General features: G+C 51.5%; 2 protein-coding genes and 1 long non-coding RNA gene across 5 annotated transcripts; all 3 read left to right on the forward strand.

The window, feature by feature from the left end:
* Positions 1-264: 264 nt before the first annotated feature.
* Positions 265-8,007, forward strand: ASB16 (ankyrin repeat and SOCS box containing 16). The gene is made up of 5 exons (XM_040497752.1): positions 265-1,065; positions 2,802-3,069; positions 5,314-5,806; positions 6,194-6,307; positions 6,763-8,007. The coding sequence occupies exons 1-5, from the start codon at positions 765-767 to the stop codon at positions 6,946-6,948; spliced, it is 1,362 nt and encodes a 453-aa protein (XP_040353686.1). The 5' UTR covers positions 265-764; the 3' UTR covers positions 6,949-8,007.
* Positions 8,008-8,307: 300 nt separating this feature from the next.
* Positions 8,308-20,159, forward strand: LOC121045091 (uncharacterized). The gene is made up of 3 exons (XR_005797587.1): positions 8,308-8,318; positions 9,445-9,450; positions 19,397-20,159. It is a non-coding gene; the product is annotated as an uncharacterized LOC121045091 (long non-coding RNA).
* On the forward strand, positions 15,961-20,179 carry TMUB2 (transmembrane and ubiquitin like domain containing 2). Of its 3 annotated transcripts, none has more exons than XM_040497760.1 (4): positions 15,961-16,085; positions 16,639-16,759; positions 18,071-18,637; positions 18,894-20,179. In XM_040497760.1, exons 2-4 carry the CDS (start codon positions 16,725-16,727, stop codon positions 19,258-19,260), a joined length of 969 nt encoding a protein of 322 aa, XP_040353694.1. In that variant the 5' UTR covers positions 15,961-16,085; positions 16,639-16,724; the 3' UTR covers positions 19,261-20,179. The 3 variants fall into 3 exon arrangements, with proteins under 3 accessions (XP_040353694.1, XP_040353695.1, XP_040353693.1); XM_040497761.1 differs by lacking the exon at positions 15,961-16,085 and adding an exon at positions 16,891-17,247 and having other exon boundaries at positions 16,182-16,759; XM_040497759.1 differs by lacking the exon at positions 15,961-16,085 and having other exon boundaries at positions 16,182-16,759.
* The last annotated feature ends 5 nt before the right edge of the window (positions 20,180-20,184 follow it).

Consider the following 20,184-nt stretch of genomic DNA (forward strand, 5'->3'; position numbering starts at 1 on the left):
GGGTGGCTCAGTTGGCTAAACATCCATCTCTTAATTTCGGTTCAGGTCATGACTTCATGGTTCGTGGGTTTGAGCTCTGAATCAGGCTCTGTGCTGACAGCGAGGCACCTGCTTGAGATTCTCTCTCTCTCTCTCTCTCTCTCTCTCTCTCTCTGCTCCTCCCTGCTTGCACATTCTCTCTCAAAATAAATAAATAAACATCAAAAAGAAGAAGATGAACGTAAAGGTAATGTAATTACTTGCAAAGCCCTGTGCATATGTGTGCAGAGTTATCCCTACCACGGCAGACGCTGGAAGACCTGGCTGCATCCTGTCTCCACCTGCCCGTATCTCCTGGGCTGGGCTCCGCCCTCCGGCCAACATCTGAGAGGCAGGGGCACTCAGGCTCTTCCTCCCTGTCCTGCCCGTCTCCCAGATTGACTGTTTCACTCCCCTCGGCCCTTGCCAACCCAAGATGCTCTCTCCAGAGAAGTAGGGGATGCTGACCATGAAGTTCCGTCCCGGATGGCCTCAGCTGAGGGCCACTGCCCCATTGGGAGGCTGTCAGCCCGGGCAGGCGTTGGCCCAACACCTTCTCTGCACCAGGATCACGACTCTGGGCAAGCGGTGTTTACTAAACCAGCGAAGGACCTATTTATAGCGTCAGCTGCTCTTGCTGGGTCACGAGTGAGGGGCAGGGTGGCTGCTCAGAGCGAGGGAGGCAGTCGGCGGAGGGAACCGGGCTGTGCCCAGCTGCCACTGCCCAGACCCCTGGGCCCCTCCGCATGGCAGAAGAGACCTTCCCCTTCACCTCCTCCGCGCTGCGCGCGCTCCGCCTGCAGCGGGAGTGGCTGGAGTGGGAGGACCGGCGGCGGGCTGCGGCCCAGCGGTGCCGAAGCCAAAGGTGCCCCCCCAGCACCCGTGCCCGACTCACCAGGCCACGCCGCTGCTGCCGAGACCCGGCCGTGCACAATGCTCTGTTCTCCGGTGACCTGCCACAGGTCCAAGCCCTGTTCCAAGATGAAGACGCTGCCAACATGATTGTGGAGACTGTGAGCAACCAGCTGGCCTGGTCAGCTGAACAGGGTAGGGAGCACCAGTGGGGCAGAAGATGAGGGAGGGTAAGGGGGTGGGGGTGGGGGTGGGGAAGAGGACAGCCTTGGCCCCGCTGCCTCCCTCCCCACCACAGCCTTGACCATTCCTTCCTACAGCCCATTCTAGCTCCCTCCTAAGCAGAGATGAAGCGTAGTTAGCGTTTTGTATGTCTTTTCAGAGTTAAAGTTATATTAACATATCAATTACATGGGAACAGTTATTCTAATGCAATTTTTTCTCTGAATACATACACACACACACACACACACATATTTAAGGGTTTTTTTTTAAGTTTTTTTATTTTGAGAGAGAGAGTCATGTAAACATGATCGCAAGCAGGGGAGGGGCAGAGAGCAGGTGACGCAGGGTTCAGTCTCACAAACGTGGGATCATGACCTGAGCCGAAAGCAGGAGTTGGATGCTTAACCGACTGAGCCACCCGGGCACGCCTAAAATTTTATTTTTAAGGATTTCTGCTCAGGTCATGATCTCATGGTTTGTGAGTTTGAGCCCCGTGTCTGGCTTTGTGCTGACAGTGCTGAGCCTGCTTGGGATTCTCCATCTCCCCCTCTCTCTGCACCCCCATCCCTGTGCACGCGCGCACATGCACCCACTCACTCTCTCTCTCTCTCTAAAATGAATAAACGCTTTAAGATTTTTTAAATAAAATAAGTAAGATTTTATTTTTAAGTGATCTGTACACCCTATGTGGGGCTCAAACTCACAACCCCAAGATCAAGAGTCACGCACTTCACTAACTGAGCCAGCCAGGCGCCTCCACATAATATTTTAAATAGATGCATAAATTATATTGTATGAGTGTGCCATGATTTATATAACCAGCCCCCAAATAGACTGGGTAGATGGGGTTCCTTTTTTAGAAAATTATTTTAAATAGCAATATGATGAACATCTTTGTGTACTTGCCAGAGAGTTTCCTTAGGTGCTATTCTGACCCGTGGGTTTGTCCGTGTAAACCAAATACCTCAACTGAGATCGCCCTGCTCTTAGGACCGACAGAGATTGCCTCAAATCCCACACATGGATCTGGGGGCTCAAAATCCTCGGAGAGCTTATGTTCTCACAGTCACTGCCAGCGTCAGACTCCTGCTTGGCCTTAACTGTTAGAAATGTGACCCGACCCAGGGTATCCTGGTCTCATCCTGAAGCATATCTATCCCCAAATGGAACTCGGCCTTAATTTCAATCCTAATAAAAAACAAAGCATGCTTTACTCCAAATTTGGCAAACCCAGGAATCTCCTTCACCGTAATGCAAACAACTTACAGTTGGATATTAGGCATCTGCGTCCTAAGCCCTTGGGGGTGCCTGGTTGGCTCAGTCGGTTGAGCATGTCTGACTCTTGATTTCAGCTCAGGTCATGATCTCACCTAGGATCAAGCCTCGAGTCAGGTTCCACACTGAGCATAGAGCCTGCTTGGGATTCTCTCTGTCTCTGTCTCTCTCTCTCTCTTTCTCTCTGCCCCCTTCCCCCACTCTCGTGTGTGTGCTCTCTCTCTCTCTCAAATAAAAATTTAAAAATTTAAGTAAAATAAAATAAAAGGCTGTCCCAATTTATATTGAGTGAGCCCCTCTCCGTAGGTACAGCCCTGCACAGCGTTCGTGCTCAGCCAAGGGTGCAGAGGGAAGGCCAGGGTCAATTGCATGCCACAACCTGCCCTGCGGATATCACATACCCTGCCCCCAACACTGCCTCCTCTCCCCAGGGTTCTGGGTGCTGACGCCTAAGACGAAGCAGACGGCACCCCTCACCATCGCTGCTGCCCGAGGCTACACTGACTGTGCCCGCCACCTGATCCGGCAGGGAGCTGAGCTGGACGCCCGGGTCGGAGGCCGGGCAGCCTTGCATGAGGCCTGTGCCCGGGCCCAGTCTGACTGTGTGCAGCTGCTGCTGACCTTCGGTGCCAAGGCCAACGTGTTGTCCGAGGAGGGCACGACCCCCTTGCACCTCTGCACAGCCCCTGAGTCCTTGCAGTAGGTGCCCAGGGGAGGGGTGTGTGTGTGTGTGTGTGTGTGTGTGTGTGTGTGTGTCTAGCTCACATGGCCGGAAGAAGGGGAAACACCTCACATACACATGTCCTCACAACAACCTGGGAGACAGGTGTCATCCTATGGGTGAGAAAACTGAGGCTCAAAAAGTTTTAGTAACTTGTCCGTCATGTGAGCTAAGCCCTGGGGGCAGAAGCCTTGTTGTTTTTTTTGGAAAACCTATCCCAACCACAGTCTCTTAGCCTCTATGCATCCTCTGTAGCCAAATTCCTACCTGTTTTAAGGCAGGCATCAAGAAAGATGTAGCCCAGTGTTTCCCAACCTTAGTACAAGCCCCGGCCACACACACACCTCCTCCTCCCAAATTTTAAGATCGACAAGTTTTTCCAGGGGTCGAGGGTTGTGCCAAATGAGTGAAGGGGAGGGGGAGATACAGGTCTCCAGTTACAGAATGGATAAGGCAGGGGAATAAAGGCACAGCATAAGGAACATCGTTATAGCGATGTAACAGGACAGACGGTAGCTTACACTTGTGAACATAGAATAATGTATAAACTTGTCAAATCACTAAGTTGTACACTTGAAATTAATGTAACATTGTGTGTCAACTATACTAAAAAAAAAAACAAAAAAACTTAAAAAAAAAGATTAACAGGGTTTTGGCCCCCCCCCTACATGACAGTATTCGTACTTTTCCAAATCAGGTCCCCAGCCAGGGCTGGCAGTGGTAGGGAGTCAAGGGCTTCTGGGAGACACTCCACAGCCCACGTGCTGGGGACCTCTCCCCAGCTGGATCCAGATCAGCAATGGACCCAAGTGATTCTAAGTTTCCATCCCTTTCTTGAATTCTTATGAGCACATGGTGCACTTTCCAACCGACTTTATCCTTTTAAGTGAAACTTACTGAAACCCTCCTGAGTGAGCTCTCCAGTGTTATTTATTTATTTTTCATTAAAAATTTTTTTTAATCTTTATTCATTTTTTTTTTTTTTGAGAGACAGAGCGCGAGCACAGGAGGGGCAGAGAGAGAGGGAGACCCAGAACCCAAAGCAGGCTCCAGGCTCCGAGCTGTCAGCACAGAACCCGACGTGGGGCTCCAACGCCCCAACCACGAGATCATGACACTTAAGTGTTATTTAAGTGTAGTATTTAGAGACAAAAATTAGCCCATGATTAGAACTGACCGAGGAAAGAAAATTTACAGATGACTGGGCTGCTACTCCATTCTTGGCCACGGAGCATGGAGCCTCCTGCATCTGTGAACTGAGGAGGCGGGGGGGGGGGGGGGCTGGGATAATGGCCATTTGGGGGAGGGACACTGACACCTGGTCATCAGGGTTTTTCTGGGGATGCCGGATCTGCTCCTGGGCTTCCAGTGGCTCCCATTCTGGCTTTTTAATTATAAATTACTGTTAGTTTAATTGCATCATTAATGGAGTTTGTTTCGTGTTTGTTTTACCCCGTGGTGGTTAATGATGTATGTTTGCCTCAACAGTGTTCTGGCCTGTAATTTTTCCAGGTACTGGAAGACCGTGAAACACGTGCTCCCTAAAATCTGGGTTTTGTTGTTTTCTCTAGGGGAAAGGAGAGAGGGTGGGTCTTCAGGTGCCTTCCTCTGCTTGAGTGGATATCACTGGTCCAGAAGGGTGGTCTTCCAGGTTGGAGGCATGAAGAAAATATTAGGACTTCTATTTCTTTTTCTTTCCGCCTCATACTCTAATTTTCTATGCGTAACGTTCATCAAGGACACAGTAGTGGGTTTTCAAAACATTTTGTGCTATCAAAATGTTAGGAGACCACTGGCAAGGGGATCAGAACCAGGCCCTGGGGCGGGGCGGCGGGCAGGGTCCCAATCCGCTTGGGGAGTCAGGTTTCAGAAACAAAAATTAGCCCATGATTAGAATTTACTGAGGAAATAGATTCTGGGAGGAACTGTCTGAAGCAGTGAGTACTAATTCTGACGCTGCCTCTAACTTGCTGTGGGTCCTTGGCCGTGCTGAGCCCCTTCTTGGCTGAGGTTTTATCTGAAACCTGGAGATGTTCCTGGTGACATCGATAGGCCTTGAGGCTCTGCCGTCTGTCCTGGGGCTTCTGTGAGTCTGATGGTGCACACCACGCTCGCTTCCAGCCTCTAGGCCAGCGGGATGGGAAGCAAGGGGGAAGGGGATGACCGCAGGCCAGGCCTTGGTCCCTCAGCATTGGCCTCTGGGCCTTGCGCCTTGCCCCCAGGTGCGCCAAGCTGCTGCTGGAAGCGGGCGCGACTGTGAACTTGGCGGCGCAGGACAGCGAGATGACACCCCTGCACGTGGCGGCGGCTCGCGGCCTGGAGGAGCACGTGGCCCTCTACCTGGAGCACGGCGCCAACGTGCACCTGCGCACCAGCCAGGGCGAGACGGCCCTGAACGCGGCGTGCGCGGGGGCCGAGGGCCCAAGCAGCTGCCGACGTCACCAGGCGGCAGCGCGCCGGCTCCTGGCGGCCGGGGCAGATGCCCGCGCTGCCGGGCGCAAGCGCCACACGCCGCTGCACAACGCCTGTGCCAATGGCTGCGGGGGCCTGGCCGAGCTGCTGCTGCGCCACGGGGCCTGCGCTGGAGTGCCCAACGGGGCGGGCCACACGCCCATGGACTGTGCGCTGCAGGCCGTCCAGGACGCCCCCAACTGGGAGCCCGAGGTCCTCTTCTCAGCGCTGCTTGACTACGGGGCCCAGCCTGTGCGCCCTGAGGTGTGCAGGGAGGGCCTGTGCAAGGAGGCCCGGATTGGGTGGGGAGCTCACGGCTGGAATTCCCCCCCCCCCCCCCCCCGGGAAGAGGGGGACCGAGAGACTGAGAGCCCGGCTCTGTGGTCGTCTGTCCCCACCTTGGAAAGGACCACTGAGGGCTATAGGGGAGCGTGTCTAAGGAGAAGAGAGTTCCCAAGGAGACTGGTTGGGGCCAACAGGTTGCAGCCCACTTGAAGGTGGGGTAAACCGAGGCATGGGAAAGAGTGGGGAGAGACTCAGACTTTCGCCTCCCAAATTTGGGTGTGAATGGGGCTTCGGCTTCGGCTGGGCTTGGGTCTGCCCTTGGCTGGGAGAGCCATGGTGACCCTAAGACCCTCTTTTGATTCCTAGATGCTGAAACACTGTGCCAACTTCCCTCGGGCCCTGGAAGTCCTGCTTAATGCCTACCCTTATGTCCCATCCTGTGATACCTGGGTGGAGGCAGTGCTCCCAGAGCTGTGGCAGGTAAGCATGTCCACCCCAGGGGCACAGCTCCTTCCTGGGCTCTGGGGGAGATGGAGAGGAAGGATGAGCCCCAGGCCTTATCCATCCGGGATGGGCTTCCCAGGGCCCCCCTCCCCCTGGCACCTCAGAACAACCTCTAATCCCACACACCTCTCCTGCCTCTGTCACTTGTGCCAGCACGGGCATTTATCAGCGGGCTGTGTTGGCATCTTTGGAGTTGGGCGTGGGTACAGTCATGGCTGAGACCCTGCCCTACAGCACGGTCCCATCTCCCATGACCCCTGCCGAGCCTCTGGGCTCTGAATCTGAGTCTTTCAAGATGCACCAAACACCTGGGGCGGGGGGGGGGGGGGGTGCATGTTGCAAATGCCCCCGGGGCCCCCAGCTCTAGGTCATCCTGAGAGGTCAGAGTCAATGGTACTGGGCCATCTGATCCGATTCCACTCCTGGCCTAGGAGCATGAAGCCTTCTACACCTCGGCCCTGTGCATGGTGAACCAGCCCAGGCGGTTGCAGCACCTGGCCCGGCTGGCTGTGCGGGCCCAGTTGGGTGGCCGCTGCCGCCAGGCCATCGCCAGCCTCCCACTGCCCCCCGTCCTCAGGGACTACCTGATGCTGCGTGCTGAGGGGCGTATCCAGTGAGTCCCACGCCAGCTCATCCCTCCCGCGGCTTCCCGAGCTGCTTGCTGACCTCCAACCCCACCCGGGCTTCCGCTGTCCGATGGGAAGGTCTGCACACTCCGCCTTCACCCACCTCCATCTCCTTTGCTTACGTGGATGCCCCCCCATCCACCTGGCCCCCAGGCCAGGAGGGGGGATCCTTGTTGTTCCCCCCATCCCCTGCCACCCGTGTCCTTGTCTGGCCTCGTCAAGAGTCACAGACTCTGCCTGTACCTGCACTGCCTCTGCCCGAACTGCCTCTGTTGCTTGACGGGAAGACTTTGCTGCCTGGTCTTGAGACCCATGCCCGGCAAGGATGCCGGAACTCCCTTTGGGAATCACAACTCTGATCATGCCCTTCAGCGGCTCCTCACTACCTGCAGGCTAAAATCCAAATTCAGTAAGATTGATACATCTTCCACCGCTGCCTCCGCCAAGCTCTCTGGTCCTCTGACCCACCCCCCCCCCCCTTCTCCCTCTGAGGTTCCTGTGACCCAGCCTTAGCAAACTTAGCAGCTGGTTGCTGGATAAGAGCCACGCTGCTTCGCTTCCATGCACCTGTATGTGCTGTTCCCTCTGCCTGGTGTACCCTTCCCGCATTTTTTTTGGCCTGGTCGAAGCTGAGGACAAAATAGCGCTATCAGCCCAATAGCACGATCTCCTCAGAGCCCTCTTTGGATTGCACTTTTAAAAATAAGAGCCTGTGTCTGCATCGGCTTGGCTGAGACCAGGACTGCATTCCTGGAACAGGCATTTCAGCAAATGGTTGTTGAAGAAGGAATAAATGCGTGATGCCTGGGACCTGTTTACGGTCGTGCCCCCTGTGCCCCCTGTGCAGTGATGCATGGTGTCTTAAACAATGGTCACTACACTTGTGGTCTCTAAGGGCCTGTGACAGGAGGACAAGCCACCAGCTGTCCCCCTTCTCACTTCCTCCTCCGGCCCCAGAGTCTAAAGTACCATCATTCATCTTTAAGAGGAACCTTTTGAGCCAAAGCAGTTTTTATGAATGCAAATAAATGACTTGTGCCCAGAATCAAAGTGTGGATGTGTGAGATTGAAATGTGGCTGAGATACGGGGCGCCTGGGTGGCTCAGTCGGTTGAGCGTCCGACTTCGGCTCAGGTCATGATCTCATGGCTCAAGGGTTCGAGGGTTCGAGGGTTCGAGCCCCACATCGGCCTCTGTGCTGGCAGCGCGGAGCCTGGAGCCTGCTGCAGGTTCTGTCTCCTCTCTCTGCCCCTTCCCCGCTCACGCTCTGTCTCTCAAAAGTAAACATTAAAAAATTAAAAAAAAAAATGTGGCTGAGGTCCCCCTCACTCCATTTCTTTCACCCCACCTTTGTGCTCTTCCGTGGTTCCCAAGTTTTCTGCACGGAGCACCTGTTACTCTTCTGATAGGAAAAAGGGTATAAGAACAAACAGAAGGCCCCTGCCAGACCCTGAGCCTGTCGTACCCACCGCAGGAGAGTCCTTTTGCTGAGGGACCTGGGCTGTCCCCTGCCATTACTACCTGGAGTCACACGGTAGAGATGGGTCAGGAGTCCTGGGGGCCGCCTCCTGCTGCTGTCGCCCGGCCCACTCTCCTCCGGGGAGAGTTGCATCTGAGGATCTTCCCTCCCCCCAACACGAGGACGGTTTTGTACCTTGGCATGCAGAGAGGCAGCCTCTCCTTTCTGGAAGAAAGTTTTGCTTTAATTTCGCAGACCCAAAGAGAAGAGAGGGAAATCCTCTCTAGTCCTGGGCCCAAGCTGGGAGCCTCGCTCTCAGGGGAGGATGCTGAGGGGTCCACCCCTTAACAGTAGGCAGACCCCAGTGAGCTCTGCCTCTTCTGTTCTATTTACAGCCGTGACAAAATACCCACTTAATAAAACCCCCAAAGAGACATGAGATTATGTATGTTATTTTGGGGTAGGAGAAGATCTTCAAGGGTGAAAGCATAAAAGATTAATAGATTGGATACAGAAAAAAAATTGTTTTTATTTGGTTATAAAACCACCAGATCATAAGCACAAGTAAACGACAAAATATTGGGGGTGCCTGGGTGGCTCAATCAGTTGAGCGTCTGACTCTTGATTTCGGCTCAGGTCGTGATCTCACAGTTCATGTGTTCGAGCCCCCACCGGTAGCGTGGAGCCTGCTTGGGAGTCTCTCTCTTCCTCTCTCTCTGCCCCCCCCAAAATAAATAAAACTTAAAAAAAAAAAAGACAAAATATTGGGGGGAAAATCTGCAACTAAAAGATTTCACTTCCTTCATCTGTGAGGATAGGAACAGTATCTGGGTTTTTTGTTTGTTTTTAATGTTTATTTTTGAGAGAGAGAGCGGAGGAAGGGCAGAGAGAGACAGACAGACAGTATCCAAAGCTCTGAGCTGTCAGCACAGAGCCCGACGTGGGGCCCGAACCCACAAACTTCGAGATCATGACCTGAGCCAAAGTTGGACGATTAACTGACTGAGCCCCCGGGCGCCCCAGGAACAGTATCTGGTTTATTCACCACTGGTGACTGGGTGCTTGTGCAGGGCTTTGCGGAGAGCGGACCCTCCAATATCTGTCAAATCCATGAATGGCGATGCTCAACCTCACCAGCAATCAGGAAAATGCAAACTGAAACAATAATAAGATATTATTCGCCCACCAGGTTGAGGGAATTAATTGGTAAAGACTGATAACACACAGTGCCCAGGAAGATGGAACTTTTTGCTCATCCTGTTGGTGGGAAGGGAAATTGCCTTTTTGGTGGGCGATTTAGTGGCACCCTTAAGCACTGCTCCCCAGTTACACAAAAGGCTGGCACACATGGGAACGTTCGCCCCAGCACTGCCTGCAAGGAGGACACAACGAAGCGGGAAATCGTGAATAAATCCATACTCTGGTGTACAACGCGGCCCTTACAAAGGGTAGTCTCTCCAGCAGGAAAGAACTGGGGAGGGCTTCCACGTGACCAGCACAAGGTATTACCTTGGAAAGATTTTCAAGGCCGTTGTTGAAGAGAAAAAAATAGGTCGGAATGCGATACGTCCAGCAAACAAACAAAACCAGACCCCACGATCGCAGATGAAGAGAGAAAGGCCCAGAGGCAGGTGCCCAAAAATTCTCCTCTGGGAGGGGAGAAGGACTGTGACAGTGGGGCATTTCACGGTCTGTATTTAAGGGGCGCCTGGGTGGCTCAGTCGGTTAAGCGTCCCACTTCCGCTCAGGTCATGATCTCGTGGTTTGTGGGTTCGGGCCCCACATCGGGCTCTGTGCTGACAGCTCAGAGCCTGGAGCCTGCTTCGGATTCTGTGTCTCCCTCTCTCCCTGACCCTTCCCCGCTCATGCTCTGTCTCTCTCTGTCTCAAAAATAAACACTAAACAACAACAACAACAACAACAACAACAACAACAACACACATTTATTATCTTATGGTTCCTATGGGTTAGAAGTCCAGACATGGACTTCTATTCATTATCTCTATTCTATTCTCTTCTATTCTCTCTCTCTCTCTCTCTCTCAAAAATAAACATTAAAAAAGAAAGAAAAAATATACGGTCCATATTTTAAATTTAAAAAAAAAATTTCAATCCCACCATGTGTTTGTTGTTGTTGTTGTTGGAGTAGGCTCCACGCCTAGTGTGGGGCTTGAACTCACAACCCTGAGATCAAGAGTCTCATGCTGTATGACTGAGCCAGCCAGGCACCCTGCCACTATGTGGGTTTTTTTTTTTTAAGTTTTTTTTTTTTTCATATTTGAATTTTTTAGAAACAGGTACCCATGGATTCTTGTGAAATTAAAAGTTTTTTAAGGGAAGAAAACACAAAAGGCCTAAACAATCAATTTACAAAGTGATTGAAGAAATACGAAAAAAGGGAAACTCTCTAGTAAGCCAATGAAGGAAATCAAAGGAACAGACTCGCCTCTCTCTATCAGATTGGCAAACATGGATGAATGACACAGAGTGCTTGGGGAAGGAGCAGTTTTAGTAAAACAGACTTACTGTACACATTCCAATCCAGGTGCCCCGGAAAGCCCCTTTCAAAACACTCTTAACTGTTTCTTGTCCTTTTCTCTCCACATTCATAAAATGCATCCTTTGCTAGACTCAACCTCCCCGGTTTCTTTTTTCTCTTTAAAAAAAAATTTTTTTTAATGTTTATTTATTTTTGAGACAGAGAGAGACAGAACATGAACGGGGGAGGGTCAGAGCGAGAGAGGGAGACACAGAATCTGAAACAGGCTCCAGGCTCTGAGCGGTCAGCACAGAGCCCGACGCGGGGCTTGAACTCACGAACCGCAAGATCATGACCTGAGCCGAAGTCGGATACTTAACCGACTGAGCCACCCAGGCGCCCCTCTTTTTTCTCTTTAAAAAAATGTTTAGGGGCACCTAGGTGGCTCGGTGGGTTAAGCGTCTGACTTCAGCTCAGGTCATGATCTCGTTGTTTGAGAGTTCGAGCCCCGCATCGGGCTCTACTATCAGCGCAGAGCCTGCTTCAGATCTTCTGTTCCCTTCTCTCTCTGCCCCTCCCCTACTTGTTCTCTCCCCTCCCCTCTCAAAAATAAATAAACATAAAAAATGTCTCCTTCTGGGGGCGCCTGGGTGGCTCAGTCGGTTAAGCATCCATGTTGGGCTCTCAGGGCTCTGCACAAGGAGCACAGAGCCTACTCGAGATTCTCTCTCTTTCCCTCTTTCTCTGCCCCTCCCCTGCTTGCTCTCTCTCTCTCTCTCTCTCTCTCTCTCAAATATAAATAAACTTTAAAAAAATTTTTTGTATTCTTGAAGTATGGTTGACATACAACATTACATTAGTTTCGCGTATACAACATAGTGATTCTACCATTCTATACATTATGCCCAACCTCCACTTTTATCAACCCTTCATCCCAGCAGCTGAGCATTCCAAGTCTACCTCACCCCTAGCCAATCCTTCTTCCTCTTCTGTTCCATCCATTTTCTTCCCTGCCACGGCCGTCTTAGCACTTCACCTTTGGCCAGCAGAGAAGAGAACTCTCTCAAATTCCCCACCTCTTCCCTCCAGCTTCTCTGAATCCAACCATCATTCATTGAATATATCTTGACCCAGTAACTCCTGTAGGCAGGCACCGGAATCGATTGGGGGCATGGTGGAGTAAAAATAAATAAATAAATAAATAAATAAATAAATAAATAAATAGGACACGAAAACCACAGCTCCTCCCTTTAAGGAATTTGGTAAAACAAAAAAATTAAAAACGACAATACAGTATGATAAGCGTCCTGGCAGAAGTCGGTCCACGCAGCTTACGAAACACGAGAGTGTTTGTGCCTAGTCCCCAGATGGATTAGTCAGATAGCTGGGGCAGTCAAAAAGCCGGATTTCCAGCCTCCTCTGCAGGGCAGCCCTGGCCACTGGCTCCGCCCTCCTGGGCTTCAGAGGTCACTGCTCAGTCAAGTATTCCCTTCTCAGATAGCCTTGATTTTCACTTCCCCCTTTCCCTCTGCTCTTTCCTCCTTGTAGGATCTTGTATCAGGATTCTCAGCACCTCCCCCCATTAATCCCCATTCTCTCTAGCCTCCACCCTGTTTTGGGGGAAGGAAACAGTAGCGGGTGCCACTCACGTTGCTATAGGAATGGAAATAGGTACAACCTGCTAGAGGGCATGTATCAAAAACCTTGATAATGTGAACACCCTTCGATCCAGCAATTCCATTTTTAGGAATTTATCCTAGGGAAAAAATCATGGATGTGTACAAAAATCTGTCATCGAAGACACACAAAAATTTTTATTGAGACTCGGTTAAGCGTCCAACTTTGGCCCAGGTCATGATCTCACGGCTTGTGGATGCAAGCCCTGCGTTGGTCTCTGTGCTGACAGCTCGGAGCCTGGAGCCTGCTTTGGATTCTCTGTCTCTGTCTCTCTCTGCCCTCCCCCGCTCATGCTCTCTCTCTCTCTCTCAAAAACAAATAAACATTAAAAAAGATTACGGTGCAACATGGAAGATAATACTGTTGAACAGCTATTTAAAGCTATGCTATGATGCTATAAAAATATTCAGTGACATAGGAGACGCTTCATGGTACACAATTAATGAAAAAAGGAAGGGACCAAATACTGACAATAAGATCACACTGACAGAGAGAGAGAGAAAGAGAGAGACAGCTCGAGCACAGGCACTGGATGACTTTAGCTACAGCACAAATGGCCTCATGTGGACAATTATTTATTTTCTGTGAGCCTCAGTTCCCAAACCTATAAAATGTGTATAATAAGAGCTACTTGATTGGGCTCCATAAGATAATGTATATGAAGTACTTAGCACAGTACCTGGCACATAATAAACTCTCAAAAGCGCTAATAGTGGTTCAGCTCATTGGCTTATTCATTCCCCCAAGTATTTATTGAGAGCCCTTGAACTTGCTACTCTCTCTGTTTGGAACTTTGCTTGATAAATCTCTATTCACTCTTCAAAACTCCGTGTAGCTATATTATGATGCCCTGCCCCCTCCAGCATTCTTCAAAATAAAAACACTAAATTTTAACCCCCCAAAATACACATATGCAGACATTAAAACAATACCTTACCTTTCAGGGGCACCTGGGTGGCTCAGCCGGTGAAGTGACCGACTTCTGCTCAGGTCATGATCTCACGGGTCATGTGTTCGAGCCCTGTGACAGGCTCTGGGATGACTGCTCAGAAACTGGAGACTGCTTATGATCCTGTGTCTCCCTCTCTCTCTTTTTGCCCCTCCCCCACTTGTGCTCTCCGTCTCTTTCAAAAATAAACATACATTAAAAAAAAAAATCCCTTGCTGGGGCCCTGGGTGGCTCCGTCGGTTAAGCGTCTGACTTCGGCTTAGGTCATGATCTAGCGGTTTGTGGGTTCGAGCCCCGCGTCGAGCTCTGTGCTGACAGCTCGGAGCCTGGAGCCTGCTTCGGATTCTGTGTCTCCTTGTCTCTCTGCCCCTCCCCAACTTGTGCTCTGTCTCTCTATGTCTCTCAAAAAATAAATAAACGTAAAAAAAAAATTTTTTTTAAATACCTTGCATTTCACAAACGTACTGTTGATCAAAAGAAGCCAGACCAAAGAATTGAAAGCAGGGACTCAAATAGATAACTCGTACATCAATGTGCGTAGCAGCACTATTCACAATAGCCACAAGGTGGAAACAACACAAATGTCCATTAACAGATTAACGGATGAAGAAAATGTGCTATACACATACGATGAAATATTATTCAGCCTGAAAAAGGAATGACATTTTGGTACAGTCTACAACATGGATGAGCCCTGAAAACATGGTTAAGTGAAATAAGCCGGATACAAAAAAGACAAATATTGTACAATTCCACTTATAGGAGATACCTGGAATAAGAAAATTCATAGAAAGTATAATAGAGGCGGGAAGGAGGCATGGGTATAGGAAATGGATAGTGGTGATGTGTGCATGACATTAGGAATGTCCTTAATGCCACTGACTTAGCCACTTAAAATGGTTAAAGTGGGGGCGCCTGGCTGGCTCAGGTGGTAAAGCATGTGACTCTTGATCTTGATCGCGGTCATGAGTTTGAGCCTCAGGTTGGGTGTAGAGACTACTTACATAAACAAAACAGGGGCACCTAGATGGCTCAGTCAGTTGAGCATCCGACTCGGTTGCAGCTCAGGTCATGATCCCAGGGTTGTGGGATTGAGCCCCACATCAGGCTCCATGCTGAGTGTGGAGCCTGCTTAAGATTCTCTCTCCTTCTGCCCCTCTCCCTCACTTGCGCATGCTCTCTAAAACATAAATCAACCAGTAAGTAAATAAATAAATTATATGGTCAAAACGGTAAATTTATGTGTATTTCACAATAAGACTTGGGGGGGAAAAGCTAGATGGTTTGATTCCATTTATACAAAGTACAAAACCAGAGAAAACTAATCTATGGTGACAGAAGTCAGTGGCTGGAACAGGACATGAAGAGGGGTTATGGGGTCATTTGCTATGTTTTTATCTGAGTGTGGGTTCCACTGGTATTTAATTGGTGAAAACCACCAGCTCTTCGCTTATAAGTTTACCCCTGTCTGCCTTTTTTATACTTCATTCAATAGTTCACCAGAAAACGACAAAAATCCTAACATGTCTTTTGGAAAAAAAAAATTTTTTTAAATAATCTCTATGTCCAATGTGGGGCTCAAACTCACACCCTCAACTGAGCCAGCCAGGCACCCCCGAAAGAATTTTATATTTGAGAGAGAGAGAGAGAGAGAGAGACAGAGTGTGAGCGAGGGAGGGGCAGAAAGAGAGGGAGACAGAACTCGAAGCAGGGTCGTCAGCGCAGACCCGGATGAGGGGTTCGAACTCACGGACTGCGAGATCATGACCTGAGCCGAAGTTCGACGCCCAACGGACTGAGCCACCCAGGCGCCCCATGAAAGAATTTTAATTGCAAAAATTCAGATAAGTTCTTGGGAGATGAACCTTTTTCCCCCTGTCTTTTTCTGTGCTCCTTTTCTTGCGCCTTAAGCCTGCGCTGAATCTGTGCCTTCTTTGAAATGCTTTCTCGCCTTATTCACCAAGGTCCCACGCTACCTGGGGCCACATTCTTGGAGCAGCCGGCCGGTGACTAAATTGCCTCCTGTCTATAGACTAGCCTGAGTTGAACTTTTGGAGGTCAGTCCTCACTGATCCCGCTAACCAGGAACTCAGTGCACAGGACAGAGCAGTATTAAATCCAATCAGCCCGGGAGGCTGGGAACAAGACCGGAAGAACAGGCTGGGACAAGGGAAGCGCCGCTCACGTTCTGCCCAGCTGTGCCAGCCCGCCTCAGTTTTCCAGACGCGAAGCCACGCCCTCCCCCAAGCACCTCCCCCAATCCCATCTGGCCCCGCCCCCCACCCATGGGCTCCTTAGGCCCCTCCCAGTGAGTGTGGCTCCGCCCCGGGAGGGCGATGATCCCGCCAACAGTGACTCCGCCCCTCCTTCCGCTGAGAAACCTGTCCCTTTTATTTAAAGAATACATTTACGTCAGCCCGCCTTACGTAGATTTACGTCATCAGTGCAAAGCGCGGAGGCGGGACTTCCTTCTCTGGTTCAAACAGCTTCCGGGAGAAGCCGGAAGAAACCGGACCCTGGACAGAATCGGGGATAGCCAGCCCCTCCCCCGGCCCCTACGGAAAGGTGAGTCCATGGGCCTTCCTGGCGAAGTCAAAACACTTGGTCTGGCCCTTTCTGGTGAGGATCTCCTTCCCTATCCAGGCACCGTACTGGTCCAATCTCCCTTTAATTTCCCATGACTCCCCGCGTACTCAAGCCCCGCCCTCAGGCCCTCAGCCCCGCCCCGAAGTTTGAGGGGTGTGGATGGTTTGTGACCCCCTCTTCCGACTCTACCCCTTACGGGCTGGGAGAACTGAGCTTGCTGGCCAGGGACCGGGCAGCCTTTCGGCTCAGGTGGGCCCACGGACTTCTCTCCGGCGCCGCGGGAATAGGACCGCCCAACGCGGAGCCTGCGCCTCAGAAAACGCAGGGTCGGGACCCCTCCTCACCGCGCCGTCAGTGTCGCTCACAGGCTGAGGAGAGAGCAGAGGCCTCTGAGGCCGGAGACCTGGGGTCCTGCCTGGGCCCTGCCCCCGAAAGTTCCCTGTGTCTGTGCCAGTCGTTTTCGCGTCTCTTCGCCGCAGTTTCCTTTTCTGTAAATCAGGGTTGGTGACATTAACCTTCTTATTACCATCAGGGGCTAGTCTGGGGAGCGAGAAGTAACTGCTACCATTTATTGAACGGTTGCCATGTGCCAGACCCTGTGCTAGGTATCTTGCTTCGATGATTTCCCGTCACCGTCAAAACAACCTTATGAGGTAGGTGCTATTTTTAACCCCATTTTACTGATGAGAAAGCTGAGGCTCTGAGAAAGTTGTCCGAGGTTACAGAGCTAGTAAAAGGCAAGAGCAGGATTGTAATTAGTGTTCTGTTTTTGTTTTCACTCCAGGGCCCATGTTCTAAGTAAGGATGTGGAAGCTATTCAGATGTTGACATGTCACGCACATATTCTTTGAGCAGTTTCTATGGCATCATGCCAGGCACTGGGGTACAGAGAAAAATACTTGTCATCCAGAAGTCTAGTAGGGAGAGATGGACAAGTAGATGAGTGTAATGAAATGTTATAGGTATCGTGAGAATAGTTTATTAATGATAATCATCCGATCGGATTTGCCCGGGACAGCTGTGAAAACAGCACACTCTCCAAGGGAAAGAGTAGGTCCTCTAAGGAGCAAAAGAAAGGTTTTCCTGCCTTTCTAAGGAACTACCAAGGGAGAAACTACACGGTACGAGAAGAGAGAGACAGGTATGGATTGTGAGAGCTATTTTGGAATCTCTTCCAAGTCATTTCCACCTAGGTAGTGGTTTTGCAGTCGTGAGCCTACGATGACCCAGAAGGGTGGTGTTTCTGGTGTCCGTCCTCCTTCGCTCCCTAGGGCTCGCCGGAAGTGTTTCAGAGGCGGGAGACACAGTGCCTGCTGCATAATGTCTGCTGATGGGCCCTACACAGTTGTCCCTTTGGGGTGGTCTGTGACTCTGCTTCTGGTGAAAAAATGTTTTTTTGGTTCTTGACACCTGCGCCTGAATAGGTGACCACGAACGAGGTAGGGTTCAAATGAGACAATCTGGCAAGAGTGGCCGCGCTGTGTTTCCAGAAGGCCCTAGAATGAAATATTTCAGGCTCTTTGGTCTCTCTGAAGCCTCCTTGGAGGCTTCTCGGGGTGGGGGGGGGGGGCATAGTTGCTGGACCAAGTGATAGAAATCCTAGAGAAACTCAGGGCTCAAAGAGGCAAATGTTTTCCCCCGCCTACCAAAAAAGCAACGACGAGTTGCAGCAGCAGCAGCAGCAACAAAGTCCTGAGGTTTTCCTGATGATCCATGCTCTCGGGAGGTTGAAATGTGAGAGAGGGAAGGTGTGGATCCCGAAAACTAGTGTTTCGCATTGGAGACAGAAGGGAAGTCCTTAGCTTTAGGTTGGGGGTCCGGAGGTAGGAAGGTTTGTTCCCCCTTCTATGGGGAGCCGAACTCCCATTCTCTTTCAGGGCTGGCTCAGTTAAAACGTAAACAAGCTAGGGACCTGGCTGCAACTCCACGTACCCTGCTTATGCTATCCCCCTTTGTTCCTGCAGTGTCGACCCAGTCAGCAGCCAGGCCATGGAGCTCTCTGATGTCACCCTCATTGAGGGTGTGGGTAATGAGGTGACTGTGGTGGCAGGTGTGGTGGTGCTGATTCTAGCCTTGGTCCTAGCTTGGCTCTCTACCTACGTAGCAGACAGCGGTAGCAACCAGCTCCTGGGCACCATTGTGTCAGCTGGCGACACATCCGTCCTCCACCTGGGACACGTGGACCATCTAGTAGCGGGCCAAGGCACCCCAGAGCCCACTGAACTTCCCCATCCATCAGAGGGTAATGACGAGAAGGCTGAAGAGGCTGGCGAAGGTGGGGGAGACCCCACAGGGGAGCCCGGAGCCGGGGGTGGCGTTGAGCCGAGCCTTGAGCATCTGCTTGACATCCAAGGCCTGACCAAAAGACAAGCGGGCCCAGAAAGCAGCAGTCCAGAGGCCCCCCTGAGACCTGAGGATGGCAGCTGCCTCCCCCCCAGCCCTGGCCTCATCAATGTGCGGCTCAAATTCCTCAATGACACCGAGGAGCTGGCTGTGGCCAGGCCGGAGGATACTGTGGGTGCCCTGAAGAGGTGAGTGGCCTGGAGAGCGGGAGGCTTCTCGTAGCCCGTGCCCTCAGCCCTTGGTCACCTGGGAGGAGGCTGGTGTCCACATGGGAGCAGCAGGGATGGGTCAGGTCCATCCAGCCCCCACTAGGATTGCGTAGGATACTTCTTAGAAACTCACCCTTTGGTTTTTCCCCTCATTGCCCTGCTTTGTCAGTCCAGGCCTGTTTGCCTTCTCATTCCTCGCCTTCTGTGTTTCCTTCTGCCTCTTTCATCCCTACAGTAAATACTTCCCTGGACAAGAGAGCCAGATGAAACTGATCTACCAGGGCCGTCTGCTGCAGGACCCAGCCCGCACACTGCGTTCTCTGAACATTACCGACAACTGTGTGATTCACTGCCACCGCTCTCCCCCAGGGTCAGCTGTTCCAGGCCCCTCAGCATCCTTGGCCCCCTCTTCGGCCACTGAACCCCCCAGCCTTGGCGTCAGTGTGGGCAGCCTCATGGTGCCCGTGTTTGTGGTGCTGTTGGGTGTGGTCTGGTACTTCCGTATCAATTACCGCCAGTTCTTCACAGCACCTGCCACCGTCTCCCTGGTGGGGGTCACCGTCTTTTTCAGCTTCCTAGTATTTGGGATGTACGGACGATAAGGATATAGGGAGAAAATGAAAGGCATGGTCTTCCTTCTTTATGGCCTCCCCCCTTTCCTGGCCAGAGCTGGGCCCAAGGGCTTGGGAGGGAGGGGTGGAAAGGATGCGGTGGGTCCTCCTCCTCAGGACATAGGAGGCAGGTACAGGGCCTCCCCTTCACGTCCACGAGGGTACAGACGCCCCCTCTGTGCAAGCACAACTCAGGTAGAAAACGAGGACGTCATCTTCTTTCACTTTTAGGGTCCAGAAATTCAGAGCTGAGCTGGCGGTCTAGCTCAGTGGGCAGCCGGGGCTCGGAGGATTCCCTCCCAGCTGTGGCCCTAGCTCTTTCCATTGTCTTGCATGTCTGCTCCTCAGTACCCAGGGCTGCCTGCCAGGGCAGCTCAGCATGGCCCCAGCATACTTCTGTAGGGAGCCTGGAGTATTTTTCTGTTTCTTAAGGGAATATCCATCTTTTGAGACTAAAGTCACACAGCAGGAATGAAGGTTGTGTCCGCTTCCCCTGTAGGCACCTAGCCGCCTCTACCTTCTCCCTCCACCCCTGTAGCAGGAATAGGGTGTTCTCTGTGTTCTGGATAGTTTCCAGTGTTCTCCCCTTTTTCAAAGCACTTTGCTTGTATTTTTTTTTTTTTTTTAATAGTCCTTTATAGAGCTCAGTCAGGAAGGGGAGTGCGGCACAAAGCCAAGCCCCCAGCATTGGGAGAGGCCAAGCCACAGCTGCTGCTACCCTAGGCCTAAGGCTGTAAGCAAGAGACAGCTCTGGCCCTCAGCCAGTGTCCTACCCTGCCCAGCTCCAAGGACGAGCTCTGGGTATGGAGCCCTGGGCCCCAGGCCCTTGCCTCTGGGGCTCATGGATGGAGGGTCAGTGTCTGTGACTAAATAAAGTTCCGTTTTGTGGCTGTGGAGCCTCCTTCTGTGACATTA

This window comes from Herpailurus yagouaroundi, unplaced genomic scaffold, assembly GCF_014898765.1.
Source record: "Herpailurus yagouaroundi ecotype Mexico unplaced genomic scaffold, PumYag 189, whole genome shotgun sequence".
Taxonomy (NCBI): domain Eukaryota; kingdom Metazoa; phylum Chordata; class Mammalia; order Carnivora; family Felidae; genus Herpailurus; species Herpailurus yagouaroundi.

Excerpts from the sequence above, each read along its gene's own strand:
- ASB16 (XM_040497752.1), top strand. The coding sequence starts at position 765 with ATGGCAGAAGAGACCTTCCCCTTCACCTCCTCCGCGCTGCGCGCGCTC. Across the intron at positions 1,066-2,801 it reads GGCCTGGTCAGCTGAACAGG|GGTTCTGGGTGCTGACGCCT; the intron begins GTAGGGAGCACC and ends TCCTCTCCCCAG. Across the intron at positions 5,807-6,193 it reads CCCAGCCTGTGCGCCCTGAG|ATGCTGAAACACTGTGCCAA; the intron begins GTGTGCAGGGAG and ends TTTGATTCCTAG.
- TMUB2 (XM_040497760.1), top strand. The coding sequence starts at position 16,725 with ATGATTTCCCGTCACCGTCAAAACAACCTTATGAG. Across the intron at positions 16,760-18,070 it reads CGTCAAAACAACCTTATGAG|TGTCGACCCAGTCAGCAGCC; the intron begins GTAGGTGCTATT and ends TTGTTCCTGCAG. Across the intron at positions 18,638-18,893 it reads ACTGTGGGTGCCCTGAAGAG|TAAATACTTCCCTGGACAAG; the intron begins GTGAGTGGCCTG and ends TCATCCCTACAG.